At 58.1% G+C, this 19,747-nt stretch overlaps 1 protein-coding gene across 1 annotated transcript in view; it reads right to left on the reverse strand.

Moving 5' to 3' along the window:
• The window catches only part of ILVBL (ilvB acetolactate synthase like), a 21,257-nt gene extending 1,516 nt beyond the window's left edge, over positions 1–19,741 (reverse strand). The window contains 17 exon segments of the mRNA XM_066208501.1: positions 1,167–1,272; positions 2,133–2,204; positions 2,535–2,605; positions 2,916–3,085; positions 3,281–3,395; positions 3,616–3,750; positions 4,641–4,777; positions 6,851–6,948; positions 9,696–9,795; positions 11,683–11,794; positions 12,547–12,685; positions 13,941–14,068; positions 15,588–15,789; positions 16,506–16,563; positions 16,565–16,619; positions 19,005–19,073; positions 19,672–19,741. Of these exon segments, the coding sequence (XP_066064598.1) occupies positions 1,167–1,272; positions 2,133–2,204; positions 2,535–2,605; positions 2,916–3,085; positions 3,281–3,395; positions 3,616–3,750; positions 4,641–4,777; positions 6,851–6,948; positions 9,696–9,795; positions 11,683–11,794; positions 12,547–12,685; positions 13,941–14,068; positions 15,588–15,789; positions 16,506–16,563; positions 16,565–16,611 (1,690 nt within the window). The 5' untranslated portion in view covers positions 16,612–16,619; positions 19,005–19,073; positions 19,672–19,741.
• Between the last annotated feature and the right edge of the window lie 6 nt (positions 19,742–19,747).

A 19,747-nucleotide genomic window follows, 5' to 3' on the forward strand; every position in this document is an offset into this window, starting at 1 on the left:
GTCACTCTGAGGTCACTCAGAGGTCACAGGTCACTCAGTGGTCACTCAGCGGTCAGTGGTCACTATGAGTCACACAGTCATCAGCTGGTCAGTGGCATTCAGTGGTCAGTGGTCACTCAGTGGTCAGTTGGTCACTCACTGGTCACTATGGGTCACTCAGTGGTCACTCGGTCGGTCAGTGGTCACTATGGGTCACTCAGTGGTCACTCAGTGGTCACTCTGGTCACTCAGTGGTCACTCAGTGGTCAGTTGGTCAGTGGTCACTGTGGGTCACTCAGTGGTCAGTTGGTCAGTGGTCACTCAGTGGTCACTCAGTGGTCAGTTGGTCACTCACCGCTGAAGGCCAGCCTGCAGCCTACGGCGCTGCCCAGCAGGGGGAGCTGCTGTCCCCAGTGTCACACTGTGGGTCACTCAGTGGTCACTCAGTGGTCAGTGCTCAGTCAATGGTCAGTGGTCACTCAGTGGTCACTCAGTGGTCAGTTGGTCACTCACCGCTGAAGGCCAGCCTGCAGCCCACGGCGCTGCCCAGCAGGGGGAGCTGCTGTCCCCAGTGTCACACTGTGGGTCACTCAGTGGTCACTCAGTGGTCAGTGCTCAGTCAATGGTCAGTGGTCACTCAGTGGTCACTCAGTGGTCAGTTGGTCACTCACCGCTGAAGGCCAGCCTGCAGCCCACGGCGCTGCCCAGCAGGGGGAGCTGCTGTCCCCAGTGTCACACTGTGGGTCACTCAGTGGTCACTCAGTGGTCAGTGCTCAGTCAATGGTCAGTGGTCACTCAGTGGTCACTCAGTGGTCACTGTGGGTCACTCAGTGGTCACTCAGTGGTCAGTTGGTCACTCACCGCTGAAGGCCAGCCTGCAGCCCATGGCGCTGCCCAGCAGGGGGAGCTGCTGTCCCCAGTGTCACACTGTGGGTCACTCAGTGGTCACTCAGTGGTCAGTGCTCAGTCAATGGTCAGTGGTCACTCAGTGGTCAGTTGGTCACTCACCGCTGAAGGCCAGCCTGCAGCCCACGGCGCTGCCCAGCAGGGGGAGCTGCTGTCCCCAGTGTCACACTGTGGGTCACTCAGTGGTCAGTGCTCAGTCAATGGTCAGTGGTCACTCAGTGGTCACTCAATGGTCACTGTGGGTCACTCAGTGGTCACTCAGTGGTCAGTTGGTCACTCACCGCTGAAGGCCAGCCTGCAGCCCACGGCGCTGCCCAGCAGGGGGAGCTGCTCGCGGCTGATCTGCGTCCAGCCGGCGTCGTTCCCGACCAGGGCAATGACCGGGACCTGGGGACACACGGGGGACATTGGGGACACCGGGGACACGGGGACACACAGGGGACATTGGGGACACACAGGGGACACTGGGGACACACAGGGGACATGGGGACACAGGGGACACACAGGGGACATTGGGGACATGGGGACAGAGGGGACACACAGGGGACATTGTGACACACAGGGGACATTGGGGACACACAGGGGACACTGGGGACACCGGGGACATTGGGGACATGGGGACAGAGGGGACACACAGGGGACATTGTGACACACAGGGGACATTGGGGACACCGGGGACATTGGGGACACCGGGGACACGGGGACACACAGGGGACATGGGGACACCGGGGACATTGGGGACAGACGGGGGACACACGGGGGACATTGGGGACACACAGGGGACATGGGGACACCGGGGACATTGGGGACAGACGGGGGACATTGGGGACAGACGGGGGACATTGGGGACACCGATGACACAGGAATAGGGATCTGGGCACACACAGGGGACACTCAGGGGACACAGGGACACTGGTGGGACAGAGGTGACACAGTGGGGACACAGCTCAGCTGGGACAGGGACAGTGGGGACACAGCTGGGACAGCAGTGGCACAGGGATTCGGACAGGGACAGTGACAATGACATTGCAAGCGACGTTTCCAGATGACAGTGACAATGACAGTGACAGGTGACAGTGAGAATGACAAAGACAGTGACAAGTGACAGTGACAGTAACAGTGACAATGACAGTGACAGTGACAGGTTAAAGTGACAGTGACAATGACAATGAAAATGCCAGGTGACAGCAACACTGACAATGCCAGGTGACAGTGACAATGACAATGACAGTGACAGTGACAGTGACCTTGTGTCTGACGAAGGTGTCGAACTCCATCAGGCTGAAGCCCAGCGAGCCGTCCCCGTACAGCACCCACACCTGGGGACGTCCCCAAATGTCACCTGCGTCCCCACAGGGCGCCTGGGGACCCCCCGGCACCACCGGTGTCCCCCCGGTGTCCCCCCGGTGTCCCCATACCCCAATGTCCTCAATGCCCCCTCAACGTCCCCATGTCCCCCCCAGTGTCCCCAATGTCCCCAATGTCCCAATGTCCCCAGTGTCCCCCCATGTCCCCCTGATGTCCCCCCATCCCCTTGTCCCCAATGTCCCCCTCAACGTCCCCATGTTCCCCCCAGTGTCTCCCCATGTCCCCAGTGACCCCAACGTCCCCATGTCCCCCCCAGTGTCCCCAAATGTCCCCGGTGTCACCTCAGCCTCGGGCCGGCAGAGTTTGGCCCCGAGCGCGAATCCTCCGCCCACGCCCAGAGTGCCAAAGGGACCTGAGGGGACACAGGGGACACGGGGGGGACACGGGGGACAGAGGGGACACAGGGGGGACAGAGAGGACACATTACTGCCACCGTTACCATGACAGCACCGGGGACAGCGGGGACATCACTGCCACCGCCCTGTGACAGCCCCGGCCGTGTCCCCACATGTCCCCGAGCTGTCCCCACGTGTCCCCACAGGGTCTGCCCATGTGCCCACGTGTCCCCAGGTGGTGTGGCCATGTGTCCACCCCGTCCCCAGTGTCCCCAGTGTCCCCAGTGTCCCCAGTGTCCCCAATGTCCCCAACCGTGGTGGCCGTACCGGGGTCCAGCCAGGCCAGCGGCCGCCGGGGCCGGACCACGTAGGCGGCGGTGGCCACGAAGTCCCCTCCGTCGGCCACCAGGACGCTCTGGGGTGGCAACACCTGGTCCAGGGCCTGCAGCAGCGCCAGCGGGTTCAGGTGACACGGCGGGGACACCGCGGCCTTGGCCCTGGGGGGGCGGGGACACGGTCGGGGGGGGGGGGTCACCCCAAAAAAACGGGGGAAAGGGGAAATGAGGGGCGTCCCCACCTGTCCCCTCCCTGTCCCCACCTGTCCCCTCCCTGTCCCCTCTGTGTCCCCTCGCTGTCCCTGTCCCCACCCGTGTCCCTGTCCCCATCCCTGTCCCCTGTCCCTGTCCCCTCACCGGTTCCGTCTCTCGGTGTCACTCTCCGCCTCCCGCAGCCTCTGCAGCCACTCCTGGGGACACGAGAAGCCCTGGAGGCTCCGAGCCAGCGCCACCAGGAACGCCCCGGGGTCACCTGGGGGACACAAATGTCACCAGGCTCCCCAAAACTGTCACCAGGGACCGGCCGGGCCGGGGACGGCCCCAAACCGGCTCCGTGCGACCCAAACCCGCCTCGTTCCGACCCCAAAACCGCCTCGTTCCCACCCCAAACCGGCTCCTTTTGACCCCAAACCGGCTCATTTGTGTCCCCAAATTCCCAATTCGTGTCCCCAGTGTCCCCAGTGTCCCCTCACCCTGCACGGCCAGCCGGGGCGTCCAGAAGACGTCCGAGTTGCGCAGCAGCTGCGCCCGGTCGCGGTTCACGGCCACCACGGCGGCGCCGCGGCCGAAGAGGCGCCCGTAGGACAGACGGAAATCGCAGACCGTCCCTTTGGGGACACACGGCGGGGTCAGGGGGACACGGGGGGGACATGGGGACACGGGGGGGACAGGGGGACACGGGGGGGTCAGGGGGACACGGGGGGGACATGGGGACACGGCGGGGTCAGGGGGACACGGGGACACACGGGGGGGTCAGGGGGACACGGGGACACGGGGGGGACATGGGGACACGGGGGGGTCAGGGGGACACGGGGGGGACATGGGGACACGGGGGGGTCAGGGGGACACGGGGGGGACATGGGGACACGGGGGGGACATGGGGACACGGGGGGGTCAGGGGGACACGGGGGGGACATGGGGACACGGGGGGGGACATGGGGACACGGGGGGGACATGGGGACACGGGGGGGTCAGGGGGACACGGGGGGGTCAGGGGGACACGGGGGGGGACAGGGGGACACGGGGGGGGACAGGGGGACACGGGGGGGGACATGGGGACACGGGGGGGGGACATGGGGACACGGGGGGGGTCAGGGGGACACACGGGGGGGTCAGGGGGGACACGGGCGGGGACAGGGGGACACGGGGGGGTCAGGGGGACACGGGGGGGGACATGGGGACACGGGGGGGACATGGGGACACGGGGGGGTCAGGGGGACACGGGGGGGACATGGGGACACGGGGGGGGGACATGGGGACACGGCGGGGTCAGGGGGACACGGGGGGGACATGGGGACACGGGGGGGACATGGGGACACGGCGGGGACATGGGGACACTTTGGGGTCAGGGGGGACACGGGGACACGGGGGGGTCAGGAGGGGACATGGGGACACTTTGGGGTCAGGGGGACACACGGGGGTCAGGAGGGGACACACAGGGGGGTGATGAGGGCAGGTGGGGCCACTCCGGCGGTGTCCCCGGCGTCCCCGGCGTCACCTGCCAGCAGCACCAGGTCGGCGTCGCGCAGCGCGTCCCGGCGGTTGTGGCGCAGCAGCAGGGGACACTCGGGGGGCAGCAGCCCGCGGGCCGCGCCGCCCAGGTAACAGGGGACACCCAGCGACTGCAGGGACGACCTGGGGACACGCAGGGGACACTGAGCGTGGGGCCCGGGGGACAAACTGCCGCGGTTTGGCCCAAAAATGGCTCAAACGGCCCCAAAAATGGCTTAAACAGAGCCCCAAAAATGGCTCAAACAGAGTCCCAAAAATGGCTCAAACAGCCCCAAAAATGGTTCAATGAGAGCCCCAAAAATGGCTCAAACAGAGCCCCAAAAATGGCTCAAACAGAGCCCCAAAAATGGCTCAATGGGAGCCCCAAAAATGGCTCAAACGGCCCCAAAAATGGTTCAATGGGAGCCCCAAAAATGGCTCAAACGGCCCCAAAAATGGCTCAATGAGAGCCCCAAAAATGGCTCAAACGGCCCCAAAAATGGCTCAAACGGCCCCAAAAATGGCTTAAACAGAGCCCCAAAAATGGCTCAATGAGAGCCCCAAAAATGGCTCAAACGGCCCCAAAAATGGCTTAAACAGAGCCCCAAAAATGGCTCAATGAGAGCCCCAAAAATGGCTCAAACGGCCCCAAAAATGGTTCAATGGGAGCCCCAAAAATGGCTCAAACGGCCCCAAAAATGGCTCAATGAGAGCCCCAAAAATGGCTCAAACGGCCCCAAAAATGGCTCAAACGGCCCCAAAAATGGCTCAATGAGAGCCCCAAAAATGGCTCAAACGGCCCCAAAAATGGCTCAAACGGCCCCAAAAATGGCTCAAACAGCCCCAAAAATGGCTCAATGAGAGCCCCAAAAATGGCTCAAACGGCCCCAAAAATGGCTCAATGAGAGCCCCAAAAATGGCTCAATGGGAGCCCCAAAAATGGCTCAAACAGCCCCAAAAATGGCTCAAACAGAGCCCCAAAAATGGCTCAATGGGAGCCCCAAAAATGGCTCAAACGGCCCCAAAAATGGCTCAATGGGAGCCCCAAAAATGGCTCAATGGGAGCCCCAAAAATGGCTCAAACGGCCCCAAAAATGGCTCAAACAGAGCCCCAAAAATGGCTCAATGGGAGCCCCAAAAATGGCTCAAACGGCCCCAAAAATGGCTCAAACAGCACCAGAAATGGCTCAAACAGCACCAGAAATGGTTTAAATGGCCCCAAAAATGGCTCAAACGGCCCCAAAAATGGCTCAAACAGCCCCAAAAATGGCTTAAACGGCCCCAAAAATGGCTCAAACAGAGCCCCAAAAATGGCTCAATGGGAGCCCCAAAAATGGCTCAAACGGCCCCAAAAATGGCTCAAACAGCACCAGAAATGGCTCAAACAGCACCAGAAATGGTTTAAATGGCCCCAAAAATGGCTCAAATGGCCCCAAAAATGGCTCAAACAGCACCAGAAATGGTTTAAATGGCCCCAAAAATGGCTCAAATGGCCCCAAAAATGGCTCAAACAGCCCCAAAAATGGCTCAAACAGAGCCCCAAAAATGGCTCAAACGGCCCCAAAAATGCCTCAACGAGAGCCCCAAAAATGGCTCAATCAAAGCCCCAAACTGGCTCGGTTTGATCCCAAAAAATGGTTCTATCAGGGCCCCAAACTGGCTCATTTTGGCCCCAAAACTGGCTCAGTTTGACCCCAAAACTGACTCCATCCGTGTCCCAAACTGGCTCCATTTGGCCCCAAAAATGGCTCTTTTGGGACCCCGGTCCCTCCCAGTCCATCCCAGTCCATCCCAGTCCCTCCCAGTCCATCCCAGTCTCCCCCAGTCCCTCCCAGTCCCTCCCAGTCCCTCCCAGTCCATCCCAGTCCCTCCCAGTCCCTCCCAGTCCCATCCCAGTCCCTCCCAGTCCCTCCCAGTCCCTCCCAGTTCCCTCCCAGTCCCCCCCAGTCCCTCCCAGTCCCTCCCAGTCCATCCCAGTCCCTCCCAGTCCCTCCCAGTCCCATCCCAGTCCCTCCCAGTCCCTCCCAGTCCCTCCCAGTTCCCTCCCAGTCCCCCCCAGTCCCTCCCAGTCCCTCCCAGTCCATCCCAGTCCCTCCCAGTCCCTCCCAGTCCCATCCCAGTCCCTCCCAGTCCCTCCCAGTCCCTCCCAGTTCCCTCCCAGTCCCCCCCAGTCCCTCCCAGTCCATCCCAGTCCCCCCCAGTCCCCCCAGTGCTGACCGCAGCTCCTCGGCGGGGGTGGGGGGCAGCAGGGCCTGGCTGCCCACGAGCACCAGGGGCCGGGCAGCCCGGCTTAACAGCTCCGAGACCAGCTGGACCTGGGATTAACGCGGGATTGAGCCGGGATTGAGCCGGGACTGAGCCGGGACTGAGCCGGGATTGAGCCGGGATTGAGCCGGGATTAAAACGGGATTAACCCGGGATTGAGCCGGGATTGAGCCAGGATTGACCCGGGATTAACCCGGGACTGAGCCGGGATTGACCCAGGACTGAGCCGGGATTGACCCGGGACTGAGCCAGGATTGACCCGGGATTAACCCGGGATTGAGCCGGGATTGACCCAGGACTGAGCCGGGATTGACCCGGGACTGAGCCAGGATTGACCCGGGATTAACCCGGGACTGAGCCAGGATTGACCCAGGACTGAGCCGGGATTAACCCGGGACTGAGCCAGGATTGACCCGGGATTAACCCGGGACTGAGCCGGGATTGACCCAGGACTGAGCCGGGATTGACCCGGGACTGAGCCAGGATTGACCCGGGATTAACCCGGGACTGAGCCAGGATTGACCCGGGACTGAGCCGGGATTAACCTGGGACTGAGCCAGGATTAACCTGGGATTGAGCCGGGATTAACCCAGGACTGAGCTGGGATTGACCCGGGACTGAGCCGGGATTAACCTGGGATTGAGCCGGGATTAACCCAGGACTGAGCCAGGATTAACCCGGGATTGAGCCGGGATTAACCCGGGACTGAGCCAGGATTAACCCGGGACTGAGCCGGGATTAACCCGGGACTGAGCCAGGATTAACCTGGGATTGAGCCGGGATTAACCCAGGACTGAGCTGGGATTGACCCGGGACTGAGCCGAGATTGACCCAGGACTGAGCCGGGATTAACCCGGGACTGAGCCGGGATTAACCCGGGACTGAGCCAGGATTAACCTGGGATTGAGCTGGGATTAACCCAGGACTGAGCTGGGATTGACCCGGGACTGAGCCGAGATTGACCCAGGACTGAGCCAGGATTAACCCGGGATTGAGCCGGGATTAACCCGGAATTGAGCCGGGATAAACCCGGGACTGAGCCGGGATTAACCCCCAAACCTGCTTTGGACAGCCCCAAAGCCGGGTTTAGCCCCAAACCGGCCCAGGTTAAGCCCAAAACGGGCCAGGTTAACGCCCAAACCAGCCGGGATTAGCCCCAAACCTGGATGAACCCCCAAACCCTCTAATGCATCCCCAAACCCGACAATCCATCCCAAAACCCGATCCCAAAACCCCCAAAACCCCCAAAACCCACATACAACCCCCCAACCCACCCCAAAATCCTTCAATCCCCCCGAAACCCTGATCCCAAAACCCCAAAAACTGATCCCCAAAACCCCAAAAACTCCATCCCAAAACCCACCCCAAAAACCCACCCCAAACCCCTTCAAATCCATCCCAAACCCTGACCCCAAACCCTTCCATCCACCCCAAAAACTCCATCCCAAATCCCCAAAAAACCCCAAACCCCCCAAAAACTCCATCCCAAATCCCCAAAAACCCCCAAACCCCCCAAAAACTCCATCCCAAATCCCCAAAAAACCCCAAAACCCCCCAAAAACTCCATCCCAAATCCCCAAAAAACCCCAAAACCCCCCAAAAACTCCATCCCAAATCCCCAAAAAACCCCAAAACTCCCCAAAAACTCCATCCCAAATCCCCAAAAAACCCCCAAACCCCCCAAAAACTCCATCCCAAATCCCCAAAAAACCCCAAAACCCCCCAAAAACTCCATCCCAAATCCCCCAAAAAAACCCCAAACCCCCCAAAAACTCCATCCCAAATCCCCCAAATCCCCCAAACCTCCCCAAAAATCCCTCAAATCCCCCAAAAAAACCCCCAAACCCCCCAAAAACTCCATCCCAAATCCCCAAAAAATCCCCAAAACCCCCGAAAAACTCCATCCCAAATCCCCAAAAATCCCCCAAAACCCCCCAAAAACTCCATCCCAAATCCCCAAAAAACCCCAAAACCCCCCAAAAATCCCTCAAAACCCCAAAAAACCCCAAAACCCCCCAAAAACTCCATCCCAAATCCCCCAAAAACCCCAAAACCCCCCAAAACTCCATCCCAAATCCCCAAAAAACCCCAAAACCCCCCAAAACTCCATCCCAAATCCCCAAAAAACCCCAAACCCCCCAAAAACTCCATCCCAAATCCCCAAAAAATTCCCAAACCCCCCAAAAATCCCTCAAAACCCCCAAAAAACCCCCAAACCCCCCAAAACTCCATCCCAAATCCCCAAAAAAACCCCAAAAACTCCATCCCAAATCCCCAAAAAACCCCAAAACCCCCCAAAAACTCCATCCCAAATCCCCCAAAAACCCCCCAAACCCCTCCAAAAATCCCTCAAAACCCCAAAAAACCCCAAAACCCCCCAAAAACTCCATCCCAAATCCCCAAAAATCCCCAAAACCCCCCAAAAACTCCATCCCAAATCCCCAAAACCCCCCAAACCTCCCCAAAAATCCCTCAAAACCCCCAAAAAACCCCCAAACCCCCCAAAAACTCCTTCCCAAATCCCCCAAAATCCCCCAAAAACTCCATCCCAAATCCCAAAAAACCCCAAAACCCCCCAAAAACTCCATCCCAAATCCCCAAAAAACCCCAAAACCCCCCAAAAATCCCTGAAAACCCCAAAAAACCCCCAAACCCCCCAAAAACTCCATCCCAAAACCCCAAAAAACCCCAAAACCCCCCAAAAACTCCATCCCAAATCCCCCAAAAACCCCCAAACCCCCAAATCCCCCCCGAAACTCCGGGATTTGGGGGTTTCGGCCCCGTTTTGGGGTCGCACCTGCCCCGGGGTGGCTTTGGGGACGCTCAGGGGCAGCGGCGTCGCGTCGCGCCGTTCCCAGGCGCCGGCGAACAAATCCCGCAGGTAATTGGCCAGGTACCTGCGCGGGGTTTCGGGGGGATTTCGGGGGATTTGGGGGGTTTTTATTTTTGGGGGGTTTTTGTGGATTTTTGGGGGGTGTTTTGGGGGGTTTCGGGGGGATTTCGGGGGATTTGGGGGGTTTTTATTTTTGGGGGGTTTTGGTGGATTTTTGGGGGGTGTTTTGGGAGGATTTTGGGGGATTTTGGGGGTTTTTGTTTTTGTGGATTTTTTGGGTTTTTTTTGGGGGGGTTTTGGGGTTTTTTTAGAGGATTTTGGGGGATTTTTGGGGTTTTTGTTTTTGTGGATTTGGGGGGTTTTTTGGGGGGGTTTTGGGGGGTGTTTTGGGAGGATTTTGGGGGATTTTTGGGGTTTTTGTTTTTGTGGCATTTTTGTGGATTTTTTGGGTTTTTTTTGGGGGAGGTTTGGGGTTTTTTTGGGGGATTTTGGGAGCTTTTTTGGGTTTTAATTTTTGTGGCGTTTTTGTGGATTTTTGGGGGGTTTTTTGGGGGGTTTCGGGGGGATTTCGGGGGATTTTGGGGGTTTTATTTTTGTGGGGTTTTTGTGGATTTTTGGGGGTTTTTTGGGAGGATTTTGGGGGATTTTGGGGGTTTTTGTTTTTGTGGATTTGGGGTTTTTTTTGTGGATTTTGGGGTTTTGGGGGGATTTTTTGAGGGTGTTTTGGGGGGATTTTGGAGATTTTGGGGGTTTTTATTTTTGTGGGGCTTTCGAGGATTTTTTGGGGGTTTTTTGGGGAGGTTTAAGGGTTTTTTTTTGGAGGATTTTGGGGGATTTTGGGGGGGTTTTTGTTTTTGTGGATTTGGGGGATTTTTTGGGGGGTTTTGGGGGGTGTTTTGGGAGGATTTTGGGGATTTTTGGGGTTTTTATTTTTGTGGGGTTTTTGTGGATTTTTGGGGGTTTTTTTTGGGGAGGATTTTTGGGGATTTTTGGGGTTTTTGTTTTTGTCGTGTTTTTGGGTTTTTTGGGGTTTTTTGGGGGGGATTTTTGGGGATTTTATTTTTGTGGCGTTTTTGTGGATTTTTTGGGTTTTTTTTGGGGGGAGGTTTGGGGTTTTTTTGGGGGGATTTTGGGAGCTTTTTTGGGTTTTAATTTTTGTTGCGTTTTTGTGGATTTTTGGGGGGTTTTTTGGGGTGTTTTGGGAGGATTTGGGGGATTTTTGGGGGTTTTATTTTTGTGGTGTTTTTGTGGATTTTTGGGGTTTTTTTGGGAGGATTTTGGGGGATTTTTGGGGTTTTTGTGGATTTTGGGGGTTTTTTGGGGGGGGTTTTTGAGGGTGTTTTGGGGGGGTTTTGGGGGTTTTTATTTTTGTGGTGTTTTTGAGGATTTTTGGGGGTTTTTTGGGGCGAGTTTCGGGGTTTTGGGGGGGATTTGGGGGTTTTTATTTTTGTGGGGTTTTCGAGGATTTTTTGGGTTTTTTTGGGGGGGGTTTAAGGGGTTTTTTTGGAGGATTTTGGGGGATTTTGGGGGTTTTTGTTTTTGTGGATTTGGGGGGTTTTTTGGGGGTTTTTGGGGGGGATTTTGGGGATTTTTGGGGTTTTTATTTTAGTGGCATTTTTGTGGATTTTTGGGGGGTGTTTTCGGGGGTGTTTTCGGGGGCGTTCTGGGGTGTTTTTTGGGGTTATTTTGGGATGTTTCGGGGGTGTTTTTGGCTTTTTTGGGGATGGTTTTGGGGTGTTTTTTAGGTTATTTTGGGGTGTTTTTTGAGGGTTATTTTGGGGTATTTTAGGCGCGTTTTGGGGTTATTTTGGGATGTATTTGGGGCGTTTTTGGGGGTGGTTTTGGGGTTTTTTTGGGTGTTTTGGGGGATGTTTTTGGGGGTGGTTTTGGGGTTATTTTGGGGTGTTTTTAGGGGTTTTTTTGGGGTGTTTTGGGGGGTGTTTTTTCTCACCACTGGACGAGTTTCCCCCGCAGCCCCCGGGGGATTTTGGAGCCCCCGAGCTCCTTCTGGACCACGTGGAAAGGGTAGAGGATGTCGATGGGCAGCTCCACGAACACGGGGCCTGGGGGATCCCAAAAAAAACCCCAAATCCATGGGGAGAACCCCAAAATCCCATAAAGGGGTTTGAGCCCCAAAATCCCACAGCAGGACCCAAAAAAATCCCAAAAAATCCCAAAAATCCTCTGGGAACTGTCCCCAGACCCTCCTGAGCTGATCCCAAATCTTGATCCAGGGGCATCCCAAAAAACCCCAAATCCATGAGGGATCACCCCAAAATCCCTTTATGGGGTTTGAGCCCCCAAATCCCACAGCAGGACCCCAAAAAATCCCAAAAAATCCCAAAAAACCCTCCGGGAATCAATCCCAGATTTCCCATCCCGGGGTTGATTTTGGGATTCCCACCTCCAAACTCCTCTCCGTGGGAATTTTGGGATTCCAACCCCCCGGGAATTTCGGGATCCCTCCCATCCCAAAAATCTTTTCACCAGGAGGTTTCGGGATTCCTCCCAACGCAAATTTCTACCGGAGGAATTTTGGGATTACCAACCCCCCGGGAATTTCGGGATTCCTCTCCCCCACATTTCCACCAGAGGAATTTTGGGATCCCCAATCCCTGGGGATTTTGGGATCCCAAACTCACGAGAATTTTGGGATCACCAACCCCACGGGAATTCTGGGATTCCTCCCATGCCGGCGTCGATTTTGGGATCCCTGCACCCCCAAAACTCCTCTCCGCGGGAATTCCGGGATTCCCAGGCCCCCGGGGGAAGTCTGGGGATCCCCATGGGGCGGAATTCCGGGACGTGGCCTCACCGGGCGTGCCCTCCATGGCGGTGGCGATGGCGCGGCGCAGCGTGGGGACGACGTCGCGCACGGCGCGCACCGAGAGCGCGGCCTTGCAGAGCGTGCGGAACAGCGGCAGCTGCGGGATGTCCTGGAGCGCCCCGCGGCCCTGGGAATTCGGGAATTGGGGAATGAGAACTGGGAATTCGGGAATGACAACTGGGAATTCGGGAATGAGAACTGGGAATTTGGGAATTCGGGAATTCGGGAGTGAGAACTGGGAATTCGGGACCTGCGGGATGTCCTGGAGCGCCCCGCGGCCCTGGGAGTGCGGGAATTCGGGAATTCGGGAATGAGAACTGGGAATTCGGGAATTCGGGAATTCGGGAATGAGAACTGGGAATTCGGGAATTCGGGAGTGAGAACTGGGAATTCGGGAATTCGGGAATGAGAACTGGGAATTCGGGAATGAGAACTGGGAATTCAGGACCTGCGGGATGTCCTGGAGCGCCCCGCGGCCCTGGGAGTTCGGGAGTTCGGGAATTCGGGAATGAGAACTGGGAATTCGGGAATGAGAACTGGGAATTCGGGACCTGCGGGATGTCCTGGAGCGCCCCGCGGCCCTGGGAGTGCGGGAGTTCGGGAATTCGGGAATGACAACTGGGAATTCGGGAATTCGGGAGTGAGAACTGGGAATTCGGGACCTGCGGGATGTCCTGGAGCGCCCCGCGGCCCTGGGAGTGCGGGAGTTCGGGAATTCGGGAATGACAACTGGGAATTCGGGAATGAGAACTGGGAATTCGGGAATTCGGGAATTCGGGAATGAGAACTGGGAATTCGGGAGTGAGAACTGGGAATTCAGGACCTGCGGGATGTCCTGGAGCGCCCCGCGGCCCTGGGAGTGCGGGAGTTCGGGAATTCGGGAATGAGAACTGGGAATTCGGGAATTCGGGAATGAGAACTGGGAATTCGGGAGTGAGAACTGGGAATTCGGGAATTCGGGAATTCGGGAGTGAGAACTGGGAATTCGGGAATTCGGGAGTGAGAACTGGGAATTCGGGAATTCGGGAATGAGAACTGGGAATTCGGGACCTGCGGGATGTCCTGGAGCGCCCCGCGGCCCTGGGAGTGCGGGAATTTGGGAATAGCACCAGGAATTCGGGAATGGGCATCAGGAACTCGGGAATGGCAACGGGAATTCGGGAATGGCATTGGAACCTGGGCGTTTCCATTGGGAATTTGGGAATGGCCTTGGGAATTCAGGAATGGCACCAGGAATTCGGGAATGGCATCAGAATCTGGGAGTTTCCCTTGGGAATTGCATCGGGAATCGCCTCGGGAATTCAGGAACGGCGCCGGGAGTTTGGGAGAACGAGGAAAAAGCCGGGAATGCCGTCGGGGAGGGTTTCCCGGGACGTCCCCACCTTCTGCAGGGAGGCGGCGGCGCCGCCCAGGAGCAGCAGGGGGGACTCGGCCATCTGCGCGTTCTTGACGGCCGTCACCGCGTTGGTGACGCCGGGGCCCGCCGTCACCGCGGCCACGCCGATGCGACCTGCGGGGACCGCGGGGACACGTGGGAAACGGGACGGACAGGAGGCGCCGAAATGGCGCCAAGGTGGAGCCAAGGTGGCGCCAAGGTGGAGCCAAAATGGCGCCAAGGTGGAGCCAAGGTGGAGCCAAAATGGCGCCAAGGTGGAGCCAAGGTGGTGCCAAAATGGCGCCAAGGTGGCCTCAAGATGGCTTCAAAATGGCGCCAAGGTGCCGCCAAGGTGGCTCCAAAATGGCGCCAAGGTGGAGCCAAGATGGTGCCAAAATGGCGCCAAGGTGGAGCCAAAATGGCGCCAAGGTGGAGCCAAAATGGCGCCAAGGTGGAGCCAAGGTGGAGCCAAAATGGCGCCAAGGTGGAGCCAAAATGGCGCCAAGGTGGAGCCAAGGTGGTGCCAAGGTGGCACTAAGATGGTGCCAAGGTGGCACCATGGTGGCACCAAGGTGGCTCCAAAATGGCACCAAGGTGGCCTCAAGATGGCTTCAAAATGGCGCCAAGGTGCCGCCAAGGTGGCTCCAAAATGGCGCCAAGGTGGAGCCAAGATGGCGCCAAGGTGGAACCAAGGTGGAGCCAAAATGGCGCCAAGGTGGAACCAAGGTGGCTCCAAAGTGGCACCATGGTGGCGCCAAAGTGGCAGAAAGGTGGCACCAAGATGGTGCCAAGGTGACTCCCAGGTGGCGCCAATGTGGCTCCAAAATGGCACCAAGGAGGAACCAAGGTGGCACCAAGATGGTGACAAGGTGGCACCAAGGTGGCTTCAAAATGGCACGAAGGTGGTGCCAAGATGGCGCCATGGAGGCACCAAGATGGTGACAAGGTGGCTCCAAGGTGGCACCAAGGTGACCTCACGATGGCACCGGAATGGTACCAAGGTGGCTTCAAAATGGCACGAAGGTGGTGCCAAGATGGCGCCATGGAGGCACCAAGATGGTGACAAGGTGGCTCCAAGGTGGCACCAAGGTGACCTCACGATGGCACCGGAATGGTACCAAGGTGGCATCAAGGTGGCATCAAGGATGGGGACAAATGGGGACAATTGGGACAAACAAGGACAAATGGGGACAAATGACCAAAAATGGGGACAAATGGAGACAAACGAGGACAAATGGGGACAAATGGGGACCAAACTGGGACAAATTGGGACAAACGAGGACAAATGGGGACAAACAAGGACAAAGTGGGACAAGCGAGGACAAACGAGGACAAATGGGGACAAATGGGGACCAAACTGGGACAAATTGGGACAAAGTGGGACAAACTGGGACAAACAAGGACAAATGGGGACAAATTGGGACAAACGAGGACAAACTGGGACAAATGACCAAAAACGGGGACAAACGGGGACAAACGAGGACAAACGGGGACAAACGGGGACAAACGGGGACAAACAAGGACAAACTGGGACAAACGACCAAAAATGGGGACAAACGGGGACAAACGAGGACAAACTGGGACAAACTGGGACAAACGGGGACAAAGAAGGACAAACTGGGGCCGGTCCCCCCGGGACGCCCCCGGCGCTGACCCGAGAGGCGGGACACGGCGTCGGCGGCGAAGACGGCGGTGGCCTCGTGGCGCGTGTCCACCACGCGGATGCCGAGCTTCTCGCAGGCCACCAGCACGGGCGAGATGTGGCCGCCGGGCAGCGTGAACAGGAACCGCACGCCGTGGGCGCGGAGCACCTCGGCCACCAGCTCCCCGCCGTGACGGGGACTCGCCCTGTCCACCTGCGGGGACAGCGGGGACAGCGGTGACGCCGGCGTTCCTCGTCCTCGTGAACGTCCTCCATGGTCTCCGTTCTACCTGGGACCATCGCCCCGGCCCCACCTGTCCCACCTGTCCCACCTGTGGTCACCACGGGGTCACCACAGGGTCAGCAGTGACACCAAGGACACCGGTGACACAGGTGGCACTTGGGGACACCTTGTTCTCAATGTCCCACCTGCGGTCACCATGGGGTCACCACGAGGTCACCACGGGGTCAGCAGTGACACCAAGGACACTGGTGACATCTTGTTCTCAATGGTCTCCGTTCCACACCTGTGTCCATCTCCCCTGTCCCACCTGTCCCACCTGTGGTCACCACGGGGTCACCACAGGGTCAGCAATGACACCAAGGACACCGGTGACATCCGGTCCTCAATGTTCTCCGTCCCACCTGTGTCCACCTTCCCCGTCCCAGCTGTGGTCACCATGGGGTCAGCAGTGACACCGGTGACACCGGTGACACCTGTCCTCGGTGTCCTCCCTCTCCCCAATGTCCCCAGTGTCCCCAATGTCCCCCCACCTCAATATCCCCCCAGTGTCCCCTGTCCCCAATGTCACCCCGTCCCAAACGTCCTCAATTTCCACAATGTCCCCCCGTGTCCCCAATGTCCCCCAATGTCCCCCCGTGTCCCCAATGTCCCCCCAATGTCCCCAGTGTCCCCCCATGTCCCCAGACCTTGTGCAGCAGGCCGTAGAGGAGCCCGAGGCGCTGGGCCACCAGCAGCAGGGCCAGGGGCCACCAGCCCGGCACAGGCACAGCCCAGCCCGGCCACCACGTCCATGGCGGGGCCTGCAAAACAGCGGGGCCACCGTGGGAACCTTGGGGACACCGCGGGAACCTCGGGGACACCGGGAATGGCCTGGGGACACCGTGGGAACCTTGGGGACACCGTGGGAACCTCGGGGACACCGGGAATGGCCTGGGGACACCGTGGGAACCTTGGGGACACCGTGGGAACCTTGGGGACAGCGGGAATGGCCTGGGGACACCGTGGGAACCTTGGGGACACCGGGAATGGCCTGGGGACACCGTGGGAACCCTGGGGACACCGTGGGAACCTTGGGGACACCAGGAATGGCCTGGGGACACCAGGAATGGCCTGGGGACACCGTGGGAACCATGGGGACACCGGGAATGGCCTGGGGACACCGTGGGAACCTTGGGGACACCGTGGGAACCTTGGGGACACCGTGGGAACCCACTGGGGACACCGTGGGAACCTTGGGGACACCAGGAATGGGCCTGGGGCCACCATGGGAACCTTGGGGACACTGGGAATGGCCTGGGGACGCCGGGAATGGGCTGGGGACACCGTGGGAACCATGGGGACACCGGGAATGGCCTGGGGACACTGTGGGAACCTTGGGGACACCGTGGGAACCCTGGGGACACCAGGAACTGACTGGGGACACCGTGGGAACCTTGGGGACACTGTGGGAACCCTTTGGGGACACTGTGGGAACCCTTTGGGGACACCGTGGGAACTCCCCAGGGACACTGGCAGTGACATGAAATGACAAGGACTTTGGGGACACTGGAGGGGACATTGGAGGGGACATTGGGGACACTGGGGGACACTGGGGGACATTGGGGACAATGGGGACACTGGGGGGACACTGGGGACAATGGGGACACTGGGGACACTGGGGGGACACTGGGGACACTGGGGACACTGGGGGGACACCGGGGACACAGAATGACACGGAGCAGCCCCAGGGCGTGGTGGCGGACGGAATTTGCATTCATTAAACCCCGGTTAATCCAACCCAAATGATTAATTAAACACAGATCAATTAGCCCCAAACTGATGGAACGCCAATCAACAGCACCCGGGTTAACTGAACCTGGATTAATTAAACCCCGATTAATTAAACCCCGATAAACTAAACCCCGATTAATCAAACGAAAACTTACTGAGCCTGGGATCAACTGAGTCGGGATTAATTAGATTAATTAGATTAATTAGACCCAAATTAACTGAGCCGGGATTGACCGAACCCAGGTTAACGGAGCCCAGTGCGTCGCACCCAAATTAAATTTCGGTTAATTAAACCCCGATTAATTGAACTGGGATTAATGGAGAGCCCAGTTTCATTAATTAGACTGGGTTAATTAGACTCTGGATTAACTGAACCCAGTTAAACCAGTCCCGGTTAAACCAGCCCCGGTTTATCCAGATTCCCACACCCCGCCCACCTCATTTGCATAATTATCGACTCATTTGCATAACCACGCGGCTCATTTGCATGACCACCCAAATTCTTTGGCTTAATTACCCCTAACGAAGTTTCGCCCCTCCCTCCCCCAGACATTCCTGGAATTCCCTCCCCGATCCCGAATTCCCCCTTTTTTACCCCAAAACCCGGCGGGGAAAAACACGGGGCCAAAAGGGCCCAAACTGGGGGAAAATTCCCCGATTTTGGGGAAAAAATCCCCGATTTCGGGGAAAAAAACCCCGATTTGGGGGAAAAAATCCCCGATTTGGGCAAAAATCCCAAATTTGGGGGAAAAAATCCCCAGTTTGGGCAAAAATCCCCGATTTTGGGGAAAAAATCCCAGTTTGGGGGAAAAAACCCCCGATTTGGGCAAAAATCCCCGATTTTGGGGAAAAAAAATCCCCCATTTTGGGGGAAAAAATCCCCGATTTTGGGGCAAAAATCCCCGATTTCGGGGAAAAAATCCCCAGTTTGGGGGAAAAAACCCCCGATTTGGGCAAAAATCCCCGATTTGGGGGAAAAAATCCCCGATTTGGGGGAAAAAATCCCCGATTTTGGGGAAAAAATCCCCAATTTGGGCAAAAATCCCCGATTTTGGGGAAAAAATCCCTGATTTGGGCAAAAATCCCCGATTTGGGGGAAAAAATCCCCGATTTGGGGCAAAAATCCCCGATTTAAGGAAAAAAATCCCCAATTTTGGTGAAAAAATTCCCGATTTGGGCAAAAATCCCCGATTTGGGGGAAAAAATCCCCAATTTGGGCAAAAAATCCCAAATTTGGGGCAAAAATCCCCGATTTTGGGGAAAAAATCCCAAATTTGGGGGAAAAAATCCCCGATTTTGGGGCAAAATTCTCCATTTTGAGGCAGACTTCCCTGATTTTGGGGCAAAAATTCACAAATTTGGGGCAAAAATCCCCGATTTGGGGGGCAGTTTTTGGGAGGGGGGGGGTTCGGTACCTGCTGGGGACAGCGAGGGGACAGCGAGGGGACAGCGAGGGGACAGCGGGGACCTGGGACAGCGGGGACCTGGGACAGCGGGGACAGACGAGCTCAGCCCTGGCTGGTCTTGGGGTCTTTGTCCCCGCTGTCCCCAAGGCCACCCCGGCCCCTGATTGTCCCCGCTGTCCCCAAGGCCACCCCGGCCCCTGATTGTCCCCGCTGTCCCCAAGGCCACCCCGGCCCCTGATTGTCCCCGCTGTCCCCAAGGCCACCCCGGCCCCTGATTGTCCCCGCTGTCCCCAAGGCCACCCCGGTCCCTGATTGTCCCCGCTGTCCCCAAGGCCACCCCGGCCCCTGATTGTCCCCGCTGTCCCCAAGGCCACCCAACTGTCCCTCCACCTTCCCCCCCTCCCCCAACATCCCCATTGTCACCATGTGTGTCCCCCCATGTCCCCTCCCCCATTCCCACGACCCCTCCCAAGTGTCCGGGATCCGCCCAGGTGTCCCCTTCGTGTCCCCACCTGTGTCCTTTGACCCCTCCGGTGTCCTTTGACCCCTCCCGTGTCCCCTCCCCCGCTCCCATGACCCCCCTGGGCCCTCCCCCCCCAGTGTCGCGGGCTCCCCTCCCAGGTGTCCCCCCCGGTGTCCCCAGCCCCCCCCCCCGCTGTCCCCTCTGTCCCCTCACCTGTCTCTTCCCGGAAGCGCCGAGCGCGCCTTAGCCACGCCCACACCTGCCGGTCACGCCCACCCAGGCCCCGCCC

This window comes from Chamaea fasciata, unplaced genomic scaffold (assembly GCF_029207755.1).
Source record: "Chamaea fasciata isolate MVZ Bird 193981 ecotype frontalis unplaced genomic scaffold, bChaFas1.0.hap1 SCAF_286, whole genome shotgun sequence".
Taxonomy (NCBI): domain Eukaryota; kingdom Metazoa; phylum Chordata; class Aves; order Passeriformes; family Sylviidae; genus Chamaea; species Chamaea fasciata.